At 46.1% G+C, this 24395-nt stretch overlaps 3 protein-coding genes across 4 annotated transcripts; 2 read left to right on the forward strand and 1 right to left on the reverse strand.

The window, feature by feature from the left end:
* On the forward strand, positions 1–8617 carry las1l (LAS1 like ribosome biogenesis factor). The gene is made up of 13 exons (XM_028982435.1): positions 1–475; positions 619–744; positions 833–902; positions 976–1057; positions 1193–1363; positions 1446–1492; positions 3570–3679; positions 3917–4002; positions 5018–5209; positions 5521–5665; positions 5759–6081; positions 6947–7097; positions 8301–8617. Exons 1-13 carry the CDS (start codon positions 330–332, stop codon positions 8389–8391), a joined length of 1740 nt encoding a protein of 579 aa, XP_028838268.1. The 5' UTR covers positions 1–329; the 3' UTR covers positions 8392–8617.
* Positions 8605–22141, reverse strand: zc3h12b (zinc finger CCCH-type containing 12B). Of its 2 annotated transcripts, XM_028982433.1 has the most exons (7): positions 22049–22141; positions 20736–21177; positions 17474–18345; positions 16189–16328; positions 15286–15520; positions 13826–13932; positions 8605–13711 (listed from the first exon to the last, which is right to left on the reverse strand). In XM_028982433.1, exons 2-7 carry the CDS (start codon positions 20907–20909, stop codon positions 12246–12248), a joined length of 2994 nt encoding a protein of 997 aa, XP_028838266.1. In that variant the 5' UTR covers positions 20910–21177; positions 22049–22141; the 3' UTR covers positions 8605–12245. The 2 variants fall into 2 exon arrangements, with proteins under 2 accessions (XP_028838266.1, XP_028838267.1); XM_028982434.1 differs by lacking the exon at positions 22049–22141 and having other exon boundaries at positions 20736–21452.
* zc4h2 (zinc finger, C4H2 domain containing) lies at positions 21399–24395 on the forward strand. The gene is made up of 6 exons (XM_028982439.1): positions 21399–21811; positions 22373–22544; positions 22635–22807; positions 23005–23167; positions 23605–23760; positions 23976–24395. Exons 1-5 carry the CDS (start codon positions 21759–21761, stop codon positions 23716–23718), a joined length of 675 nt encoding a protein of 224 aa, XP_028838272.1. The 5' UTR covers positions 21399–21758; the 3' UTR covers positions 23719–23760; positions 23976–24395.

A 24395-nucleotide genomic window follows, 5' to 3' on the forward strand; every position in this document is an offset into this window, starting at 1 on the left:
TTGGATGGTTAAATTCTTAATTGTAAAATTGCCCATAATTTCAACTCTATCAGATGTTGTTTTCCGTGTAATTTATATCTATACTGAGGAAACGAATAAAATAACTTGGAAATGGACCGCACGATATATCGATCGGAACCTTTCTTTCGGGTTCCTGTTGCACGGGGACCGCTTTGTCCGTCCCACCACTTACCTTGGTGCGACGAGGGCCAGCGCCAAGTTTACACCAAACGGCCTAACATTTTCACGCACTCTCCCGGGTATTCATGTGTTAAGATATCGTTTTAGCATTTTCGCGGTCGCCGAAGAGCGACTGTTGGTGAGGCGACATGAAGAAAAGTCCCTCGGAGAGAACCCGCCATGTAGTGGCGTGGATGAACAAAGCCGAGTGGGACGAGGTGCTGGACTTTCTCTTCTCCAAAGACCCACAGCTGCAGAAACACGCCTTGCACCGAATCTCCGCGTGGAAAGTCAGGTGTGTGGGGGAGACCCTAATCGAATATCCACATCAAGCGATTATAACGCGAGTTATGTTTCCCCCCTGTACTTGTTTAAGATGTCACGTGACCGTGGGTCCTGGCTTGTCCATGACTGGTTTGTTTTCTGCGTTTCTGTCAGATTTGGACACGGCACTCCGGTAGCGGTGGAAAGCACGGCAGATCTGGTCAGATGTCAGGTTCTGGACCGTTCGGGTCGGCTGGAGTCCGATGAGCTGGTGCTGCTTTATGGCATGGCTCTGGTTAGGTGAGTGTTTACTTAAATGACCCACTTTCACACACTCACATACTCTCATTCGATGTCTTTATGTATATTTCTACCTTTTTCTTTTAAGGTTTGTCAATTTGATCACAGAACGAAAGCAGAAGGGAGTCGCCAGGCCTCTAAGACGCTTAGCAAGTAATGTAAGTCTCTGAATGAAGCTGCCGCTTTGTCTGAGTGCTCATTGTGTTTTATAAGTTTTACTTTCTGTAACAGTTAAAAATTCCAGAATGGATCGTGAACCTTCGGCATGAGCTCACGCATCAGAGACTCCCCACTCTAAAATCGTGCCGGGAAGGTGAGGATGTCATCTGCCATGCTTAATGTTGTCTTGCTCTGAACAGTCTGTTTAATGTTGTTTTGAGGCCACGTTTCGTGTTGCAAGTTTAATTAGATATAAACACGACTCTCTCGTCCCGCTCCGTAAACCCAGGATGCCGCTTCGTTCTCGACTGGCTGCTGCAGGAGTACTGGTCCAGGCAGCTGGGCAGCAGGCTGGCGGACGACTGGGACTCTCAGTCGGAGGAAGAGGTTGATGATGAGGAGTGGGCGCGGCGAGGGGAGGAGGAGCTCCTCGCCAGGCAGAAGGAAATCGAAAGCCACAGTGAGTCAGGGAGGGCGAGAAAGCGGGGCGGCGCATTACCGCCAAGTATTCCGGTGATCGTCTGGTTTTTCTGTGATCCTAGAGAAAGCCAGAGAACTGCTGGTCTCCTACGAGCGGGAACAGCGCCAGGTAAGACTGCTGTTTTTTTTTGTTTTTTTTTATATATATATATATATATATATATATATATATATATATATATATATATATATATATATATATATAAAGCATTTAATGTGTAGGAATTTTAGCTGCAAGATTTATTGTTTATTGAAAAAAAGAAAATGGCCAGTTATCTGGCGAGTGCGTTACTGCAGTGTCAGCTGTGTCTACCAGTACTGCTTTAGAGCCCAAATGAGCCGAAATGTGTGGTGGGCAAGGAAGCAGACCTGTAATTGGAAGGTTGCCGGTTCGAATCTGTCCGCCCGTCACGGCTGCCCACTGCGCACCAAGGGTGATGGGTTAAATGCAGAGGACGCATTTTGTCGTGAAAGTGAAATGATTGTCATTTCGGGGAGCAGTGTGCGGGGACGGTACGTTGCTCAGTGGCACCTTGGCAGATCGGGATTCGAACCGGCAACCTTCTGATTATGGTGCAGCTTCCTTAGCCGCTAGGCCAGCACTTGTGTGGTAGTAGCCTAGTGGTTAACACACTCGCCTATGAACCAGAAGACCCAGGTTCGAATCCCACTTACTACCATTGTGTCCCTGAGCAAGACACTTAACCCTAAGTTGCTCCAGGGGGGGACTGTCCCTGTAACTACTGATTGTAAGTCGCTCTGGATAAGGGCGTCTGATAAATGCTGTAAATGCTATGCAATGTGTGCACCGTGTGCTGTGCTTGCTGTGTGTCACAATGACAGGAAAGAGAAAGTTGTTTACCAGGAGAGAAACATGAATGTCCATGTTTCTTACGATTTTTAAAAATGTGCCGCCTGCTGTTTTGTTGCATCCATTGAACTGTTGAGATGGGAAGGCATGATTGGCAGGGACCATGGACGTTACCTGCTCCACATATACAGGATAGATATGAAGATATAGGATCATTTCAGACATACTCAGTAATTAAACATTAAGAAAAGCGGACTTATGAGGCGTGATGTTAGCGACCAGAGTTCCACGACTTTAACCGTCTGGCCTGAATTGAGCAGTAATCCCTTCTTCCCTCCAGGGGGCAGTAAACCATGCGTGAATGTTCTGCTGCAGATGTTCGTGTCGGAGGAATCCGCCGCCGTGTCGCTTTGTCTGCTGCTCGTCAGAGCCTCGTGAAGTTGGCCGATGCGTTCGGTTCACCGCGAAACAGCCGGCCCGTTTCTGAGGCGCCAGTAAATTCCCTGGAAGTGACCGCCTCCTGCAGCCTTCAGGACTAGATTACAGCTGGCTTTAAAAACGTCAGCGTGGCCTTCGCGTCGGCGTTTTATTGACCGCCGTGGACCGCGTGTCTTTTATTAATCTGGTCAGAACTGCGAACCTTGAACACGTCCCGCAGAGATGAAAGTACATCGCAGACCTGTCCCCCTGTCATGCATGTGTGACGTGGGGACATGAGATATCACACACATCTCATGCTCCCTGCTTCCAAGAGGTCCTTTTAGTGTGTTTGCTCCGGTTGCTGGGGGGGGGTTATTTATAACCAAAGGTTCTCATCCCAGCCTTTCCCTGTGACGCCATCACGCTGTGTGGGCGAGCTGTGAGTGAGAGAGCGCTGCGTGTTTGTGTGTGTGCATCAGCAATCTTTGCGCAGTGTGTGTGTGTGTGTGTGTGTGTGTTTTTTTTTTTGTTTTTTTTAAGACCATCTCTACGTGATAACGACAGATTAATTGATGTCAAGTCCTGATGCTCACAAGGAACACTCAAAGTGTGAAATATAAATCTGCTAATACATATTCCACCCGAGATTGGCCCGCGCTGCCAATTAATCCTCCGTTTCTGACCCAGATGAGAACAGGATAAGAGCTTTAAAGCAAGAAAACAAAATACCTTTAATCAGAACGGCAAGAAACGCGTCAAGGCTGTGAAGGTTTGCCACGAGTAGGCAGATTAATGCCGTGCTGTCGTTATAAGGGGGTATAAGCACACACGTGCTATATGATAATATTATCTATAACAATCCATTACACAGCTCTTAAATTAGTGTGAAGAGTAGTTCTGCTTTTGATTGAAGGTTGACGAACAGTGTTTAGTTGCAATGTCACTGCTGTTGCAGACACTGGAGGAGCTGGTGAGGCAGAGAGCTCAGCACGGCCTGTGGCCCGAACCCAACACAGATCTCAGCTGGATCCTTGCACAGATCAAACACTTCGCAGCAGAGTCCAGGTCAGACACTACTCTGTGTGTGTGTGTGTGTGTGTGTGTGTGTGTGTGTGTGGGTGTGGTTCTTGAATATGAAGAAGTTATTTCTGTAATATCTAAAACAGAGGCACCACAAGCAGAAGTTCTGTCCTTCTGTTTTTTTACAACGGCAACCACTCACCCTTTGCATGCATGCATGCAGTGACCGTCTGCTGCTGCTTCTACTTCTTAACTTCCGCTGTATGTGGTTCTTTTCCACAGGGAGGTGTTGGCTGAGATGCTGGTTCAAGACGGTTTTCTTATACCAACCCAGGAACAGCTGGAGTTTCTGGACATAGATCCTTCAGGTGGATGCAAGCAGAAAATTTATGCACAGTTTAAATGGTCTCACTTATGTTTACTTGCTGTCCAACGTAATAATGAAAGTGTGTTAAATAACGTAATAATATCGTATAATAATATAATAAATAAAATAATATCGTAATAAATCCTACTCATATAAAATAAATATCAGTCTCTACGTCAGTGACCGTAAAAATATACAGTACAGGCCCAAAGTTTGGACACCTTCTCATTCAATGTGTTTTCTTTATTTTCGTGACCATTTACGCTGGTAGATTCTCACTGAAGGCATCAAAACTCTGAATGAACACATGTGGAGTTATGTACTTAACAACAAAAGGTGAAATAACTTAAAACATGTTTTATATTCTAGTTTCTTTGCTCTGATTACTGCTTTGCACACTCTTGGCATTCTCTCGATGAGCTTCAAGAGGTCGTCACCTGAAATGGTTTTCCAACAGTCTTGAAGGAGTTCCCAGAGGTGTTTAGCACTTGTTGGCCCCTTTGCCTTCACTCTGTGGTCCAGCTCACCCCAAACCATCTCGACTGGGTTCAGCCAGGTCTCCACTTTTTGTTAAGTACTTAACTCCACATGTGTTCATTCATAGTTTTGATGCCTTCAGTGAGAATCTACCAACGTAAATGGTCATGAAAATAAAGAAAACACATTGAATGAGAAGGTGTGTCCAAACTTTTGGCCGGTACTGTATATGTTTAGTAAATAGTCATGTTGTAAACACATTTTTGTTGTGTTGACAACAACAAAATATGTTTTTATTAACCAAGTTTAAAAAGGGAGCTCTGATCGATGATAGGAAGCGTTCAGGAAGAGGAGGAGGTCCCTTTCTACTCAAATCCAAAAAAGGACTTTAAGCTGAAGCAGTTAATTCTAATGTGATTGGTGCATTGTATGCATACAATTAACCATATTAACCAACACAGCCATGTTACTGGATGTGAGAAATTTCTTCCACGTGAATTTGCATACATTTTTTGTGTGTGTGTGTGTTTTATCTGCAGAGAATTTTGACCCCATGGCCCCATGTCTTCCACGTGTATACCTCCGCTTATGGCAGCCCCTCTTGAAGTCTCTAAACTTCTCCTTCATTCACCTCCTCCTGGAGAAGCTTTTTGCCGAGCTTGCCGCAAAACCAGGCAGCCATCAGGGTTTCTACATCTCTGCCTGGATCGCTGAGATTTTACTCTGCAACAGTACGTCTGTGATCTAGAATAAACGGTCTTACCCACTAATGACTCACTCAGTTCCAATGTCATGTACCATTCCATTGTATCCGTGGATACTATCATCTTTGAATGCACTAGAAGCTAATACAATATGGCCAAAGTAATAAGGAATAAAAATTACTGTCACAATGAGAATATTAAAACGTATTGTTCAAATTCAAATATTATTTGCATTTTAATTAGGCACATTCGATTATTCTTTACAATTGAGTGCATAGCAAGCATACATTTGTCACTGAAAATGCTAAAAAGTCTTCGATGGCTGATTGTTTTTACAGGAGTTCCCTACCGTGCTGAGTCCAAGGCCCGAAAGACCCGCATGAAGGACAGGATTTTTACCAACAGATTTCCCCTGAGGTGGCAACAGCTTCTCACGGCCTGTACCAACGCCCCCTGTATTGCCACACCTTACCTGTTACAGTTGTGAGTATCAACACACACCCTAATGCCTCTGTACATTATATGCTTGGCTTGATCACTTCCTGTTTTGGCCTTTGGTTACTTCCTCTTCCGCAGACTTCTGGAGGACATGGATAAACCCCTCCCCCCAGACACGCAGCGCAAGCTGCTGCGTCTCTGCAGCATTTACACACAGGGCGGTTGCCATGATGATGACGAAGACTCCCTCACCGATCCTGACCCTGCTCAGCCCATCTACACTGTACAGAGCTTGAAGGATGGACTTTTGAAGGGGAACACGCATAGCGCCTTGAGGTCACCCAATCACTGTTGCCCTCCACTTGCTCCTCCCACTCAGGACCTTCAGGAACAGCTCAGTGCTGAAGCTCTGGAAGAGAGAAATTTTGCACTTCATGGCTCACCCTGGCAGGTTTGCACAGGTGTGTCTGCTGCATGCATCTAAACACTCACATGCAGTGCTCAAATTAGCTGAGTCCTAATCAGAGGACTCTGATACCATACAATATCTTGGTGGTAAATGAACAATCATGGTTGTTACGGCCATTAAAAACCTGGGAAAGTCATGGAATTTAGTCAGAGAATTTTTTAGGTCTTAAAACGTTTTGAAATATGAGATAAACATACAAAATTATTGGAAAGTCATTGAAATCTTATTGACACATGAATGTATAACAAATTAAATGGTTCCTGTCAGACTAGGCAAGAACTTCACCTACAATATTTAAATCTAAGGCGGGCCTATAGTATCTTTGCTTCCATATTCCAGCACCTCCGCAGCCATGTGTCTCCTTTTAGGTCATATTAATTTTGCCTCATGATCTATGATAAGGGGCCATTTTACTCGGGTTCAGGCTTGCACAAAGAAACATTGTCCTTTAAGTTAAGCTTTTCAGGGTTGGCATAAATGTAGTTTTACAATATTTTGGTACATTTGTGATTCTTTAAACTTGCACAGATTTCAGAGAACATATGGTCATGACAATGTGTAAGAACCCTGAACAATGTTTTTTTAAGTATTAACCTGCCTGTCTGTCTAAAGAATTTACCACCTCTTAAACCACAGTTTAAAGACCAAGGGTCTAGACTATCATCCCAATCCTTCATAGTGGAAACAATGCTCACTGCATGCATCTTATAGGATTCACCTATGCTAAAACTATTTGGTAATTGGAAATTGAGCTATTGTGGTTCTTTTGATATGGGAGGTAAAAGTACTTCTGACTTGTGACTTGTTGTTGGCATTTTAGGATTATTAAACACATTCACAAATGATTTATGTTACAGATAAAGTCAACTGGAAACTGTACCCTCTGGGCCAAGCTCCTGGCCAATCAGGGTCCCCCTCCTGTCTTATGTTGGAGAATTACTCCACTCTTACCATCTTCGACCAGCAGGTTGAGTTGGACAAAGCTCCCCAGCACCATAACAACTCCAGGTAAGATGGCACAGGCTGGGTGCTCTGGTGTCACAACCTATCAACAGATTGTTGTCAGTGCAGAGATTTTTATTTTATTTTTTAAGGCAGCCTTTCAGTAGATATTCACTCTAGTAGCGTAATCTTAGTTTAACGATCCGTTTCTGATAGCGGGTAGCAGTGTGTGGGGATCTTGCTCCCGAACCGCCAACCTTCCAACTTCCTTACCTACAGTTGTGGCCAAAAGATTTGAGAACAACACAAACACAATTTGCTGCTTCTGTGTTTTTACACCTTTTTGTCAGGTGTCCCTGTCATGTATTAAAGTATAATTACAAGCATTTTATAACTTTCAAAGGCTTTTATTTACAATTACATCAAGTCTATGCAAAGAGTCAATATTTGTGTGTGTTACTCCTTTTTCAAGACCTCTGCAATTCACACTGGCATGCTGTCAATTAACTTCTGGGTCAAATCCTGACTGATGGGGATCCATTCCTTCATAATCAGTGCTTGGAGTTTGTCAGAATTTGCGTTTTTTTTTGTTTTTTGTTTGTGCCACTGAGCCTCCCCGGGCGCCTGTCATGGCTGCCCACTACTCACAAAGGGTGATGGTTAAAAGCATAGGGCACATTTTGTTGTGTCAGCGTGTCCTGTGATGTCAGTGTTTCAAAATGACAATCACTTCACGAGGGGCTTGATAACTAGCTTAGCATTTGTAACCAATTAATGAACCAGATTACATAATTTGTTTATGAAACATATATTTTTAATTGCCCGTGGCTTCATTGAATTTTGTATAGTTTTTGGGTTAGGTGTGGAGACAGAAAAAAAATTAGATGGTGATATGTTGTGATATTTGGTGATGCTGAAATTATAGCAGATAAATAATGTAGCATATTGTGTTTTGGAGAGATTTTTTTTTTATTTTTTTTATTAATTTTGATGTTGTAGACAACTGTCCTGCAGTCTGCTGAGTGTGATGTTATCAAAGTTAGTGTAGGCAACATCAATAAACACATACCTATCACCCCGATTGTTGGTGAAAGGAGTGTGACAAACCTGCACAGTGGCTTCGTGTGCTATTACATGCAAGTGGCTTTCAGCACTCAGGGAATGGCTCTCAACCAAATCAAATTACTGCAGCGTAACTAACTCTCTTGTGCAAAAGAATAGAGCGCTACTGCCTGTGTGTGACTGTAATTATGTGTTTGCCTCCCGCAGCATCTCCAACCCGAACAGATCGGCCTCTGATGGGCTTCTGTGGAGTCATGCTGACCTCAGCAAGCTCAAGTCTGGACTGAAGCTCTTTTAACCGCCTCCTTCCTTCCTTGAGCGCAGCGCTATAGACAACGTCATTGTGTTCATCGTATTGTGTTTTTGTTACAGTTTTTAACCCCACATTTGTACAAAAGCAGTCCACAAAAGTATTGGTATTCAGTGGCGCTAGCCGTTTCTTTTCCTTGAGTTATAATGTGAAACAAAACATGTACGTGTCCCACATTCAGAAATGGAAAACACAATAAAATTCATATAACCAACATCTTGGCTTTATTTCAGGAAAACAAATACACTTTGTCATTGAGACTTACATTTTGTTTGAGTCCTAGGACCCAAAGAGTTATAATAAAGTTCTCTTCTTTTTTTTTTTTTCTCCTTTGTTAGCTTTTTACCATTTTGAAACAAGTTAAAAGCAAAGGTGTTTCATTCAACAAAGAATAAAACAAACTACCGCATGTCAATACAACACAAGACTGAAGTGGTCAAAACTCACTCTGAGAACCCTTTTAACGTTGCAAAAACCACAACACAACACGGCTCAACTTAACTTTTAGGACACAAGAGATCTGCACTAGTTCACAAATTGGACTTTTAAAGCGCAATTATAATTTCATTAATAGCAAACACCAAGTATAATGTTTGTGAAGTTTTCATATATAATTGTTTAACAAATCTTATAGTTCCTGAGAGTTGTTCAGTGGCGAGTGTGAGTGTGTCCGCTGGTTTTCTTCATTGTTTTTTTGTTTTTTTAAAGTCTCCTTTTCATTCTACACATTTTCAAAAAATAAGAAACCCTCTGCAGTCCAACAAATGCTGGGTCTCTGTATGGGGCGACAGAAACCCCCTCTGCAGTCGGTAACAACCAGGATATTTCAGGAAATTTCTAATGCCTCTGATGTTTGTGACCAAAGTTCGAGGCACCAGCTGAAAGTGCCCATTGTCATAGATACACAAGTATACAGAACTGAGTCTGCAAGGCAGGTTAGAACCCAGGTGTGAATGTGTGTAAAGCGCACACATATGATTTATATATATATATATATATATATGTATGTTTCTGCAGACCAAAACAAGGCTGATGGTGCCAGGATGTTCATGTAATTAGTTGTTTATACACAGTTCATATGCTCCTCCCTCTCGACTGGGGTCTAACCTTTACCACAATGTCTCTGAATTAGTGAGGTAATAATCAATTTAAAAGTCATGATGCAAACGTTTCATCACCCCATCATGGAAAATGCCTTTAAGAGTGGCTTCCCGAACCAACTGTTGGTCGGCATGGCAACGCATTCAGCATCACCACAGCCATGAACATGAGGCAGCATCTGGTGTGTGGGGGGAAGTTGTGTGCGAAAGAGAATAATATCGTATATACGTACATTTTCAGTGAGAAATGCGAGCAGAGAGGTGGGGGAAGAAACTGAACCTTCTGTTTAATATTCATATTATTACTATTATTCATTTCCAAGCTGGTAAAGGTTAGCGGTAACTGGTTGAGGTTAGAGGCGTGGTGGCTGGTTCCGTACACCGCTCAGTATATTTACAGCGAGGAGGTGAGGGGCGTACCGTGGGAGAAAGCAGGAGGGATAAAGAAAGACATGTCTGTAGATGTGTACAGTGCCCAGTTCGAGAGGTCACTTCCCATGGGCTACTCTTAGTAACACACAGTGTCACTAACATTATGGCATTTTATATGTATTCTTTTCTTCCTCTTAAATAAAACTAGGCTTTTTTTAAAATATATTTATATAGATGATACTGTGCAATTCATAAATATTTTACAATCAAGAAATAGATACAATTTGTATCAACAAACAAAGGTCATTTCTAGACATTTAAGGTTTGGTGGCTTGCTGCACTTTTAAGGGGAGACGGGTGCTACAAGGTAACCTGCTGTCGTTATTATACTTGAAGATCTAATAACTCTGGAGTAGGTAACTCTGGGACGGGTTCGATAGTTTTAAACTGGTGTGATGTTTGCACCTGAAATGCCTCGAGCAGAAGGCTTTTCAGAATTTAGATTCTAAACAGGCGTCCAAAAGACCCGAATCAGTTCCGAATCCAGATAAACTTCATTTTGAAATGGGATTCGGAGAGGGAGCCCAATCACGTTACGTCAGAGGTGTTTGGGGGTGGGGGGGTGGGGTTACAGGGGAGCAGCAAGCGAACTGTTAACCAAATGTCAGAAACAACCCAACGACAGCCTCTCATCCCGAGTGTGTGTTTTCACAGGGAGAAACAGGTAGGCAGTGTGTCACACCTTCTCATGAGGCGATGGGGGGGCCACAAAGTGCCGTCCCCAACACTCATGAAAAAAAAGAAACAAAAAAAAAAAAAAAACATAGTTTTACAACGTCCAGAGCAACTCTAGACTGACAACATTCAAATATTCTTGAAATATATAATGTTTCATTTACAGGGGGTAGGAGATCGTGACCGTCAGCATAAATAAGGAAAAGAGGCTTCGGCTCTTTGCTGACGAGACACTTCACTCATCTTCCCTCGATTTAAAGACAGAGACCCTTCGTCACTGCTGAAAAGCCGGGGCTCTATGAGGCCTCTTCCTTCATGCAGACCCTCACAACACCCCACATCCATCAAATACAGAGACACTTAGGCCGATCCCGGGTGCAAAGCTGCAGAAACAGCCCGACGGAGAGCCAGCAGTGCCAAAAAATACAACGTTTTCACAACGTAGCAGTAACGCTCCACCCCGACCCGCAGGCCATGTTCAAAAACAATAAAATCTTTCAGTCAATAAACACTCCTGCTTTTTTTTTTTTTGGCATCATTTCAGCAGCTTAAAAGTTTTCTTTCAAATGGCTTAAAATGCTTGAGTGTGTAAGTGCATATTGTCCATCGGTGTGCAGATATGAAAACATGTCGGCGTGAGAGTGTGCGTGGATGCCTTATATCTCGCAGGCTCTTGTTTGGCTTTCTTGGGTCAGTGCGCTCAAAAATAGTTAACCCCCCCCCCAAAAAAAAAAAAATATAATAAAAAGGTAGCATCTGACTGGTGATCATGAGAAAAATATATACTTCTAAATACTAAAATACTGAGAGTGCTGATTTTTTTTTCTTCTCCTTTCTAAAGAAAAGCGAGGGAGGCCTCTCCAACAACACCGCACATGGACAGCCACTGGAAAGGTTGTTCCCTGATAAGGCCATTGAGATCAAAGTTCATGCTCTGAGGTACTCAAGCACTCCCGTTCTCTGAATTCTCCAGATCTGGGTTTGTGTCCCCCCCCCCCAGGTCACATACTATTTGCTAAGTGAATACACACATACACTTACAATTGTGGCAATATTGTGCAGGATGCGCTCTCGTCGACGTTCAACGTAGATTCGGCTGTCGTCTGAGGTTTGAAATTCACCCCAAACCTAAAACCGCTCCCTGAAGACTGAAGTGAAGACACCTTTTGGGGTGTCAACACTGTTTCATTGCTCTTTCTATTCGCCCGTCCCATTTGAGACCTCAATCATCCTTGTAATCGAAGGTCATGCGGGAGAGCGGACCGTAAGAGGCACCACAGAGCAGCTTTCACAGGCTACCTGTCCCCGGACAAACTCCGCCCACTTCAGGGTGTGGCGTAGTTGGCCAGCAAGCTCAGACAACGAGCTTTTAAGGCTAAACTACCTGCCTACACCAATGATTGTGGTGCTAACCCTAGAACGATAGGCATGCAACTAATTGTCAAATACACAAATAAATCAGCAGAATAAATATTGATTTTAGGATAGACACCAAGAATGAGGAAAATTTTGAAATCTATCACGGCTGCTCCAGGGTTGGAGTGAGCAGCTGTATCTTTTGGACACAGGGGAGCATGGTGTGGGAACACTTCCTTCGAGAAAGCCAATCCCTACATTCTACGCTGGCTGACCTCTTCAATGACAGGACCTCAGTTTGGTGACGATGACGGCAGCCAGTTGCTGAGGGTCAGTCATGTGTGGGTTCTTCTCCATGACTGAGTGGACCACATAGGCAGGGAAGATGTTGCAGAGATTGCGATAGGTTTGGTACTGGTGTTCAGGGATGGGGTGCCGTTCCTGCGGGCCCGAAGGAGGTGGTTCCCAAGGCGACCTCCAGATCTGCTCCATCTTCTCGGGCATGCTCCGCACCATTACCCGCTCACAGCACGGCATGAGTCCACTTCCGCCCAGCCCATAGCCACCGTAGCCATACGGCTGCTCGCTGGCGCAGGGCAGTGGATCCCAGCTGGCGTGCTGCTCGCGGCACAGAGGTGGCCTCCGCTGGCGCAGTGGGTTGCTCTCGTACAGCCTCGAATCTGAAATGCTGTCCATCCGTGTCATGCCCAATGAGCGGCCGTGAGGGCCGGCCCCCGACGAGGCCAAAATACTCTGTGGAAGAGGCGGATAGTCCCCGGGACAACTGGAGCGCGCTCCCACTACCGGGTGTTGCGAGTGGGGTGCTAGGTGAGGTGATGGCTGCTTGCGCGGGCCCTGCTTCGGCTCGTCGGGCCCGTAGCTCTGCACTCGGGTCAGGGCCTCGTGATGGAAGCCATGCGAAAAGGCCTGGAGACGCGTCTGTGACTCTGACTGCATTTGTGACAGTTGAGGTTGGCCCTTCATGTTGCCGTCATCTATGGACCCCTCCATGGAGCCAAGGTAAGGGTCCCCATAGGAGGAGAAGGAGTCGGAGGAGTGGCTCCGACAGGGCTCGGGGCACAGGCTCGGCGTGCGGCTGGGGTAGCCGCCGGCCCCCGGCTCCGGCTGCTCCAGGCTGCAGAAGCTGTCCAGGCCTTGCATGCTGCCCAGACTGACGGTGGAGAAGTCGCTGAGCATCGAGTAGTACCCGTGATCACTCACCGAGTCGTACTTGGGGAAGGGTTCCCCGTAGGCCACCGAGGCACCGTGGCTGTTGGTAACCAGGATGGGGGGATACTGAACGCTACCGGCGTGCTCCAAGGAACTGTGTGTGAAGTGCATGGAGCCTGGCACCGGGCTGCTGGCAGAGCGAGTGTTCAGGGCACCCGCTGCGTGGCTCTTGGGGGGCGGCATGGTGGGCACGCTTAGGGCGGTTACAAGGGAGGGCACAGAACTGGTCTCTGCCTTTCTCGCTGGGCACAGCCGCTCCTCTTGTTCGCACGCCACTGAGCGGATGCTGGGGTCTGACTGACGTTTTGGCGCTACGCGTTTCGCCTCTGAACTGGCGTCGCCTTTACTGCTGCTGCCTCCAATGATGCCACATTTGGCCAAGGCGCCTTCACTCATGGTTTTCACTGCTGAAAGCTTGGCAAAGGCACGAAGCTCATCTGCCACTGAACGCTGTGGCTGATTGGCCCTTTCAGGGTGATAGTACTTGCACTTGTGACCATACGTGCATTTCTTTCCTGGAAAAAGAAGGGGAAGAGGCACTTTGTGCTGTTACAGGATTCATATAATGGTGGGTGCAATGTTCTATAAAGTGATTAATACTGTGTATTGTTGGTATTATTACTGCATACCATAAGGACAAGGCTGCTTCTTGTGCTCAGGCACTACTGGCCGCTTTCTGAGGAAGTTCTCCAAACTTGGCCCATGTCTTCCCAATGGATCATCTGGAGGCATAAACCTACCAGCACATCAACAGAATGTGTCAAAATAAACTAAAGGAAATGTAATTGTTATTAATAAATTACATTTAAATGATGCTCTTATGCTGAGCAACTAACAATCGCTTCCTATAGTGACAGTGAAGTGATTGTGAAACACAGCACAGCACACGGTGCACACAACAAAATGTGTCCTCTGCTTTTAATCCATCACCCTTAGTGAGCAGTGGGCAGCCATCAATGGCACCTTGGCGGTTCGGGATTACGGGTTTGCTTCCTTACCCACTAGGCCACCACTGCCCCTAGAGAGATACATTCCCAGAGCAATTCAGGTTTAAGAGTCAGGGTTTAAGTATTAAAAGTGGGATTGGAACCCACAGGTTCATTTTGAACACATATACGTTACCCACTAGGCTATTACCACCAATGAAGCTTCAACAGGAGCTTATTCTCATCGTTGGTAGAGGTTGGAGCAGCCTAGTGTTGGAGGTGGCACAGATGACTAAAGGAGGTTGTGAATTCTACTGTATCTCGTGGTGGAAGCTGTGCCATGACTAGATGTGTGAACGTGGTGTCACGTGTGGATGCTTTGATTTTCTACACAAACACGTTCAGTCTGCGCTCACCTGACGCCACAAATGACAGAGAAACATGCCGCCGGGTGAGCGCGAACTTAGTGGCAACTGTTTTTCTGCTCGTTGGAACAAATCTAAAGCCGCTTTCAGACGAAACACGGCATGCTCACTGCGAGGTCCGCAGCACTAGTTTTCTAGACTCCTGGTAAGACAATGTTGTAGATCTCTGGACACTAAGAGACTTATAAGGTCAGCTTTTCCTCCATTGCCGCTTTGAGTCCGTGCTTCGAAGGGGCAGACATTAGCGCTTCGATTCTATTGGTCGCAAGAAAATGCGCCACGGCTAATTTCAACTTCAACTAACTGACTGCAGTTAGCGCACAAGGCCGCTAAGCTCCTACCTGGAGCGGCGCTGTACACAGATCAGGCAGTCACTACATTTTTATTGCCGCCACCAGAAACCAACCAACCAAACGACGTCATTATGATTGATTGTTCGCAACTGCATCGATGCAGAACCGTGTGCATCGCAATGAATCAATTATAAGATTTATTTCAACACCCCTAGAGATGACTGGCCCCGCATTCTGAACCTAAAGTGTCTAATTATGATGCAATGAAGAGCTTCTAACGCAAATAAAGTGATTCTATTGTGGAGCTCAGGTGGTATAAGACAAACACAGTAATCATGTCATGCTGCATCATGCAAACGGAGAAATACGGACAAAGAGATGAGAAACAAACAGAGAGGAGAGTGCAAAAGAAAGCCCAGTCACCGTGGAAACTCGGCTGCCTTACTTGTCGTTTACAAAGGAGTACATGAGGAGGCGTTCCTCGATGAACTTCTTCCATTCTGGCTTTTCGTTCTGAAGGTCGCGGTAGTTGTCGTTGGAAACGATGATGCCGTCTGAGTCACAGGCGAGCTTGACGATGAAGCGGTCGTCATAGCACACAACTCTGCGGCCCTGAACACGTCGAGACGGAGTGAAGACCAGGATCTTCTCCTTCTCCAGCTTCCGCAGGATCTCTTGATCTGTCCACAGCAACAAAACTTCACTCTTCAAGATGCCACATACCACTCGTCTGTGCAGATCAGCACTTTCACATGAAAAGTCTTGTTTATTGCTGATGTAATCATTCAATATATGTAACACATATACATAAAAAGGATACCTATACATATATGTAAAATGGATGTTTTCTTTCCCGTACTTACTCTCTGCTACACATGCCTTTGTCTACTTGCCAATAAAAATGAACAACATGAAATTACACAGAAGCACAACTGCCTTTCGGCTGTTTAACTACATAAGAATACAAATATAATATATAGATCTATACACAATCTATAGATTGTGTTCAGTGCATTTTTAAAATTTATTTTCTAACTGATCATGAACATTTAGAGCCATTCATCAAAAATATGCTTCAAAAATGTGTAAGTAATCAATTGCGCTTATTAACTACAGTTCCTGCTTGCTTTGTTCATACAGAATGTGTTCTGCACAAGCAACATCTTCACACTTCCCATTTCAGAGGAAGCTGTCCTGTAAGGTAATACACGATATTGTTCCCCAACCTTTTCAAAATGCTGTTTAAACAAATGTTTGTACAAAAGAGGAGAAACGCTTTACTTTATTTACATGGTATACTTGAACACACACACACACACACACACACACACACACATGGCTGCAGTACCCGTGATGGGGGCGTCAGGTCTCGACTGCTCTTTTCTCCACGCAGGAACAAACACCGTGATGTCTTTGTGTCCTTTCTCCAGGAACCAATCCACAGCCAACTGAATCCCCAAGCAGGAAAAAACCTCTTTGTTTCCATGGCTACAAAACATTAAGAAGACAAATTTGTGCACTTGCAACCCTGCTCTCCAGAAAAGGCTTGCTGACTAGGTGGACTGTAAAGGAAAGTCATCAGGAGCGGTGGTGGGGTTCTTAATGGGTCTGAACGTTCAGTCCAGTGTGCCTGAACAGATTCAAGCACACGGTGTACACCGCTACGCAGACCATGTTACCCGAGTGACGCTCGACCAGCGGCACACAGAGTGCAGCTGCCCACCATGCATATGGCAGCACCAAGGCAGCAATTGGAAAAGAGTAACTTGGAAATGCGTTAATTAGGAAATATACCTTCTGCAGTGTTAAAATGCAGATGCAAACAATCATTTGTAATTTGACCTGAATTGGTTCGTCCCACACAGGACTTCCCTTGTCACGCACTTTGGCAGGGAAACTAGTCACAAAACCTACATGGATAAAGTGATGTGACAGGCCAAGGGTTGCATTTCTGCTTTGCGTGCTCAAATGCAGACGTGGATAGCAGGCAACGTTTATATTTTACTCATGATATTGCAAACAACAAATTATTCTTTTTTTTTGTAGCATTCAAAGTATTTAAACCATGTACTTCTTTCTGGGGTGGTAGTAGCCTAGTGGGTAACGCACTCGCCTATGAACCAGAAGACCCAGGTTCAAATCCCGCTTACTACCATTGTGTCCCTGAGCAAGACACTTAACCCTGAGTGTCTCCAGGGGGGGACTGTCCCTGTAACTACTGATTGTAAGTCGCTCTGGATAAGGGCGTCTGATAAATACCTCAAATGTAAATGTATTTCTTCAAAAAAGTATTCTGAATACATAATTTTTGATGTACTGGAGTGAATAGATTACTGAATATATTTATGGCAAATTATTCAGTATTCAGTACTTTCCTCAACTATGGCTCAGTGAAAAATTATGTTTAAGTAAAAAAAAACAAGGTAAGGAATTACTGCCCATGTAAAGATTAACTAAGTTATGATGCTAGATCAAACAAATAAAAAACAAGCCTATTATTAAATGTTATTAAAGAATTGGAATACAATGCGGTTACAATATTTAATATTATATTTGTGCAATAGTAAATATATATCCTGTGCAGAATTTCCATTTTGAAACTATTTAATATTTGACCACACTAACCAGCGTACCTCATGGCCACGTTGGAGCCATCAATGACGATTGGTCGAAGGTTGTCACAGCTGTCCACCGACTCCTCCTCCAGTGAGACCTCTGGGCTAGCAGCCTCCTTTACGCCTAGGCCACGTGGCGCCAGTGTGGCTGGACCTGCTCCAGCCTGGGCATCTACCTCCCCCTTATTGCCCAGCCGGACCAGTTCAGCCAGCACGTCGTTAATGAGGGCGCTGGAGCCCAGTTTGCTGAGGACGGACTCCACCCGCTCCCCCGAGTATCCCAGCTTGAGGGCAAAGTCCATCTTGGTCTGGTAGTCCCTGTCGCTGGCCTGCTGGGCGTGGCCGGGCGTGGAGCGGCCATCCTCCCCCCTCAGCTCCAGCAGGGTGCTGCTCTGGCTGAAACTGGGCCGGTCCAGGCAGGGCGAGCGGCAGAGCTGCCGGTGGGGCTTGGTGGCCATCAGCGGCTCCCTCCTCCTGCCGCCTGCGCCTGCCGCGCCGCCCGCTTCCCCTGGACCTCCGCGCGCGCCGGCCCGGGCCCGCTGCTCCGCCTCACTCTCTGAACTGCTGCCTTCCTCCTCTTCTTCCTCCTCCTCCTCCTCCTCTTCCTCTTCTTCCGCCTCTGAGTCTGCGCCGGTGGCTGCCAGCGGCTCCCTGCAGGTAGGCGGCGGCGGCGGCGGCTGGTGCTCCATCTTGGGCCGCTGCAGCATGGCCCACGCTGCGGTCACCTGAGCCTCGCTTCCCCGGAGCTCCACAGCATGCTCCTTCAGCGTCAGCACCGCGCCCGTCTCATACTCCACGGCCGAGCGCAGCGCCTGCAGCCTCTGGTGCAGGGACAGGGTCAGGCGCTCTCGACGTCGGTGCGTGGGGGCGATCAGGGACACTATATACGCCTTCGCGTCGAAAACAAGAGGAAGGGAGAGAGAGAGAGAGAGAGAGAGAGGGGGAAAGGCTGCATGAGCCACCGTCATTACTCAGTACACGTGGGTGTCAGTGACACCAGAAGTTCTGCCGCTCGCGAGGTAATGAGGCCGCCGCGTGACGAGATTTCCCCGGACTGCGGCAGGACCGTCCGCCATCGTCCCCCCCCAACCGCGGCTTGTTGTGCGCGCGCTTGTCCGAGTCGCCTGCCACCCTCGCGTGACCTTCAGACGTTCTCACCGCGCCTCAAAGGTGACCGACATCTTTTCCCCCGACAACAGCCAGCGTCAGGATCAGCGGCCCACTGTGCAATAATTCAGTCCTCAAAACATTACAGCGTGGCACATGTTTCTGTCCATGTATGTACATATGTGAGTGTGTGTATATAGGATATTAACTGTTAATTAATGGTAATTAATGCATGACACCAACAGAAACAAGAACAGGTGTAGAGCAAAATCATTTTAGATTATGCTATATATTAATGCCATGGCTCCAAACCTGAGATTGGTGACAATGTTCACGACCCCATGCAAATTTTGTATGTGTTTCGATGGCTCCAGTGCATGCTGGTGTTTCGTGTTCGTGGAGGGGTGGAGTGGGTGCGGGGCAGCGCGCCGCCAAATAGCCGCGGCCCTGCGCGCATGTTTCCCGGTCGCACGCAGAAACAGACACCGCCATCCAGCACCGGGAGCTCTGCTCATGACACCGGTTGCCTAGCAACCCCGCTCTGTCATCAGCTAACTGCTTTTTAGCAGTCACGACTAACACGGAACACAGGCCACCGTTCTTCTGGGCAGCTCACGCGCTCGCGCACGCGAACACGCACCCTTCACACCCACGCTGTCCTGACAAGCACATAAACAAACAATAACAGGCGCAATAATTATTATTTTTACTATGGCAATGATTTTGATGCTCGGAAATAAATAAATAAACCTAGAAGGAGCCTCTGTGCATGCCGAGCCTCCCCCGGGTCGTGCAGGCCTCCTGCTTCCATGCGAAAACAGCTCGGATTGGGAAGCGAGTTTAGATGCATCAGCGCAACACACCACGGCAACATGCACACGCACACGCGCGCAGGACGCTCCCTCTTCCACCCCCCACCCCACCAACACTATTTCTCTCTTCTGCTCGCTCTCCACCTCGCCCTCTCATCTAGGGAGCAGAGAGGGAGGGGAGGGGAAAAATCCAGCTTGCTGTACAAAGGAGTTCCCTGGAATCGTGACACATCCCGCTCGTGTTGGAAACGTGACTGGGAAGCTCGTCTCCGCGGCGGAACACGAAGAGTCCGATCACAGGATAACATCAGTGTTGGAACAAAGTTTTTTAAAACACACAAAATCATTCACTTTCCTGCATGGACGTGGACTAAACAGGACAAGAGGCTACGGCCAACGGGTGAATCACACGAATTGTTTCTTGTTCTGAAAGCCTCGACCTTCTCATCTCTTCCTCTTATTCCCTCGCCACCTCCACATCACGGGCGGAGACCCAGCAAGGCCACAATGCTCTCAAGCGCACACACACACACACACACACACACACACACACACACACACACAGGGACACAGGTCTGCATTGTAGCAACAAGTGGAGCCGCTGCCTAATCCGGGCCCACATGCAGCTCGGGTTCGAGGCCGCAGGTGTCTCCTGCCCGTGGGAGCCCACCTGTCACGAGATCTGAGGTGACTTTCCGCAGGGCGGAGGCGCTGCGCGGAACGCAACATGTGGCGTAAACGCTGCGAAATATCGACGGCAGCAGAAACGCGAAGTTGCAGCCGTGCGGCCGACGGCCGAGCTGCTGCGTGACGTCATGCGGGCGAAGCGAACGCCGCACCGGCCCAAACCCGCACGCCGCTTTTCAAGTTTCCTCCACGAACCGCGCAACCCCTTCAAAAAGAGAAAAAGAAAAGTCAAAATGACCCGCGTTATAACCCGGGCGGCCGGTCTCATCACGACCTGCACGGGAATGCGCCGATCGGCGGCGGCCGTTCACGACGCCGACCTTCGTTGGTGGTTTTTTTTGTTTGTTTTGTTTTTGCGGGGAAAAGAAAGAAAGTCGGCGCGTTCCCGAAGCCCCTGCTAGCAAATCAGGTTACGGCTGAAAAACACGAGTCGTGAGCATCACGCCACACTGCGCTCGGTGGAAAATCGATGTCAATAAACGGACGCGAAACGAGAATTAAAAAAAAAAAAATCTAAATTGCCACTTTAAGGGCGACCCGTGCGTCACCCGTTAGCCCCGTGCCTGGATCCGAGCAGCAGGTTTTAATTTTTGGGGGAGTTTTGTGCTCGGCGGTGATGTGTAATATAACGCGGGGGCTCGGCAGGAGTGAAAAGCAACAAAACGCGGTCTTACTTCGGCTCTCTTGCGGTCCTGCTCCTCGCCGTCCTCGATGACCACAGCGATCGGGCGGCAGTCGGACTCGGCGGAGCGGCAGCGGACCCTCACCCGGAAAACGCGCTCGATGTGCGGGATGAAGCGCTGTAGCACGGGGCCTGCACTGGCGGGCGCTGCCAGCTCCAAAACCATTTATTATGGTCAGTTTCGGTGGCCGACGGGAGAAACGTCGCGCTCCTGGTGCCTGTCGGGATTATCTCCGGCGGGTGCTGAGGAAACCGGCGCAGGAGTCAAGTTTTGGTGGAATGTGGTGGCCAACATAGCGGCAAAGAAACAGCGCTGGCGAGCTCTCATCCATCATCTCCTCCCTTCATCGCTCCGGCTGCCTCCCACAGTCGGACGCCCCCTGTCGCTGTGTGCTCTGATGGCTGAAGCTGTGGAAGTGCGTGTTGGAAGGAGTCTGCGGCAAGGGAAAAAAAACGGGCTATTTTACTGCTTTCCGGTTAGAAATTATTTCACGAATGTGTGGGGACGTCGCTTTGCTGTCTCGTGAATCTGACTAACTGTGTGCGTGTGGCCTAGCAACGTGCACGCCATTGTTGAATACAATATACCAACCATGTAATAAACACAACAAACACCTGGATAAATGCCCCAAGTCTGATTTTTTTCGGCACTTCGTACTACAGAAATAAAGTTTAATGTGCCATCAAGCAGCATCGTGCCACAGACCTGTCGACGTGCATCATGGGAAAAGTAGTTTAGCAGCGACACCGCCAAAGCCGACATTACTGGGCAATTCGTTTAGCGCTGAACCAGGATCGGTTTTCGACGCGATGGCCCTCGCCGTGTCAAATGGCGAAACTGATCTGGAATCGGTTAGCAAACACGAGGTTTTCCGACTCCGTGCTGTGATGAGTTTTACTGCTACGGTGTCGTGTTGCACTGACTTGCCCACAGCTGGCCAGCCATTGTCTTGGAAATCTGTGGTCCATCCCCTCCGCACTGTAGCTGCGCTCAGATACCGAGTTAGCTGCAGGCATGGCGGACGAACAGGAGATAATGTGTAAACTTGAAAATATCAAGGATATAAGGTAGCTAACGCAAGTGCATGTCGATTTTTTATTCCAAGACGAAAACTTAGTTTGTTTAAGTGAGGCAGCTCTTCTTTCTTACTGGTTTATCCCCACATCTGGCTATTTGCTTGCTAGTGATTTGGCTAAGCTAACAGGCAAATAATAATAGTAAGCTATGCTATAGCCATACTAAATGGCTAGCGCGTCTACTTTGGTTCTAGTTTTATCCGCGGTATTTTTACTGCTGCCACTGACCACTCGGCGTCTGGTTTGCGTTGTCTGGTTTTAAGAAGCGGCTAGCTGACAGACTGTCCCAGTCGCCTGGGACCGCTAGCATTAAGTGTCATATTGCTCGAATCGTTTGAAAAAATTTAGAGATTTATATCTTTGTGGAAAGTGTGTCGATATGATGCTGTGATCAAAATAGTAAAAAAAAAAAAAAGATGTATCTAAAACTGTGTTGTTTTATTCTTTAGCTGTTAAATGTTTTGTTACTTAAAGTACAAGTTGCATTGACCGATGAGACAGGTTTCAACATCTTCTGATAGATCATTATTCAGTGGAGTTTTGTTGTTGCAGAAATAAAACTGTTCAGATGGAGAAACTCAAGTCCAGACTGAAGAACGAATTCGAAGCACTGGAATCTGAGGAGAAGCACCTTAAGGACTATAAACAAGAAATGGACCTTCTACTCCAGGAAAAGATGGCCCATGTTGAGGAACTCAGGCTTATCCATGCAGATATTAATGTGGTATGACAGCACACATAGTATGGATTCACTGTAGAAAGGCAATGCGATGCATCATGAATCCCTAATTTCCTGGCAAAAATTTTCCATTAGATGGAGAACACCATTAAGCAGTCCGAGAATGACCTGAATAAGCTGCTGGAGTCAACCCGCCGTCTCCATGACGAATACAAACCCCTGAAGGAGCATGTGGATGCACTGAGGATGACCCTCGGCCTGCATCGACTCCCTGACCTGAGTGAGGAAGAGGAGAAGCTTTCACTCAAGTGAGTTTGATTTGATCACCAATCTGGCTACTGTTTTCATCCTTTAACATTCCACCCCTGACCTCACATCCCTCTTTCCTATGCTGTCCTAAGCTGCATTGTGTTGTTGTGGTTGAAACAATAAGTTTCCAGCTTTCATAGTATCTTAAGTAAACCTGTGTAACCTAATATACAATTTACGACCTCTGTGACCTCAGTTACTTTGAGAAACAGAAAGCAGAGTGGCAAACTGAGCCTCCGGAGCCTCCAATCCCAGAGTCCTTAGCAGCGGCCGCTGCTGCAGCACAGCAGCTCCAAGTTGCTAGAAAACAGGACACGAGACAGACTGCCACTTTCAGGCAGCAGCCACCACCAATGAAGGTACCTAGTATCTTTATTTATTAATAACCTATGTATACGTACTATATAAGCAATCTTTTGTCTTTATTAGACTTCAGCAGAGACAGGTGCATTAATACCATCTATATTTTACATTCTCTTTGATAATAATACATAATGAGCTGGGAAAATGTTTTTGTGTAAGTTTGTCATTATTAACCAATTACTATTTTGTGATATTTTGTCCTATTCTTTTTGAAATTCTAATTATGTGTGCTCTAATTATAATCAATTACATTATAATTTTTAAAGATTCATTTTATTTGGGAATTTATTTAGGGAATTCCCCAGAAATAAGTTTGATCTATTTCAAATCCCAGAAGGAACATATAGTACATGTAATAGAGTAAAAAACAGACTGTGACGACACTGTTTTTTTTTTCAGTACAGCCATATGAATGACCTGTGTTTTTCCCCAGGCGTGCCTTTCATGTCATCAGCAAATCCACCGCAATGCCCCGATCTGTCCCCTGTGCAAAGCCAAGAGTCGTTCCAGAAATCCCAAAAAACCAAAGAGGAAACCTGACGAGTGAATGCTTATTGCCTTATACACACATTTTGTCCCCACTTTCCCTGTAAGCATAAACAGAAACCCCTTTTTGTGTTATTCTTTTATAGCAACAGATTTACTGACCTTTAAGGGCAAGAGTTTCTTTTGAAAAACTAGAAATGTTTATAGTTTAATGCACCGAGAAAAGCAGTGATGTATGGGTTTTGATTCTTTGTGAAATGTGTCCATGTCTGTGAGTGTTTTTTAAAAACTGCTTTTCTCTTCTCTTCTTCTCTTCAGAAAAGTCTGCAGATAAGGACATGAGCCAAATTCTCTGACAATGGGCTGTAACTTGATGAGGCTGAATCAAGAGGCATTACTTCAGCTTATAATAGTCTTTCTAATCTAATGTTTGATTTAATGTAGCAGTTTTGTTTGCCAGCGTAATGGATTGTGTAAGCATTAAAAAAGCCTTTACTATGTTCAGAGCAGGGGCAGCAGTTTGTAATTCATTATGTAAAGTTTTTAATTTACCATGGATGCCAGTATTTTAATACTTACTTAACTGAGTGCAAAAATGGATAGGTTGTGTTATTTAATTGCTTTTAATATATTAGGCATACCCGTCTTCATTTTATTTCTGTTTTTATACCTAGTTGTTAATCACAACTTTTGTGTAGCAATCGGCAACAGAATTAAAAGCCTGTGTATGAGAGTTGA

The sequence above is a fragment of the Denticeps clupeoides genome, chromosome 6, assembly GCF_900700375.1.
Source record: "Denticeps clupeoides chromosome 6, fDenClu1.1, whole genome shotgun sequence".
Lineage (NCBI taxonomy): Eukaryota > Metazoa > Chordata > Actinopteri > Clupeiformes > Denticipitidae > Denticeps > Denticeps clupeoides.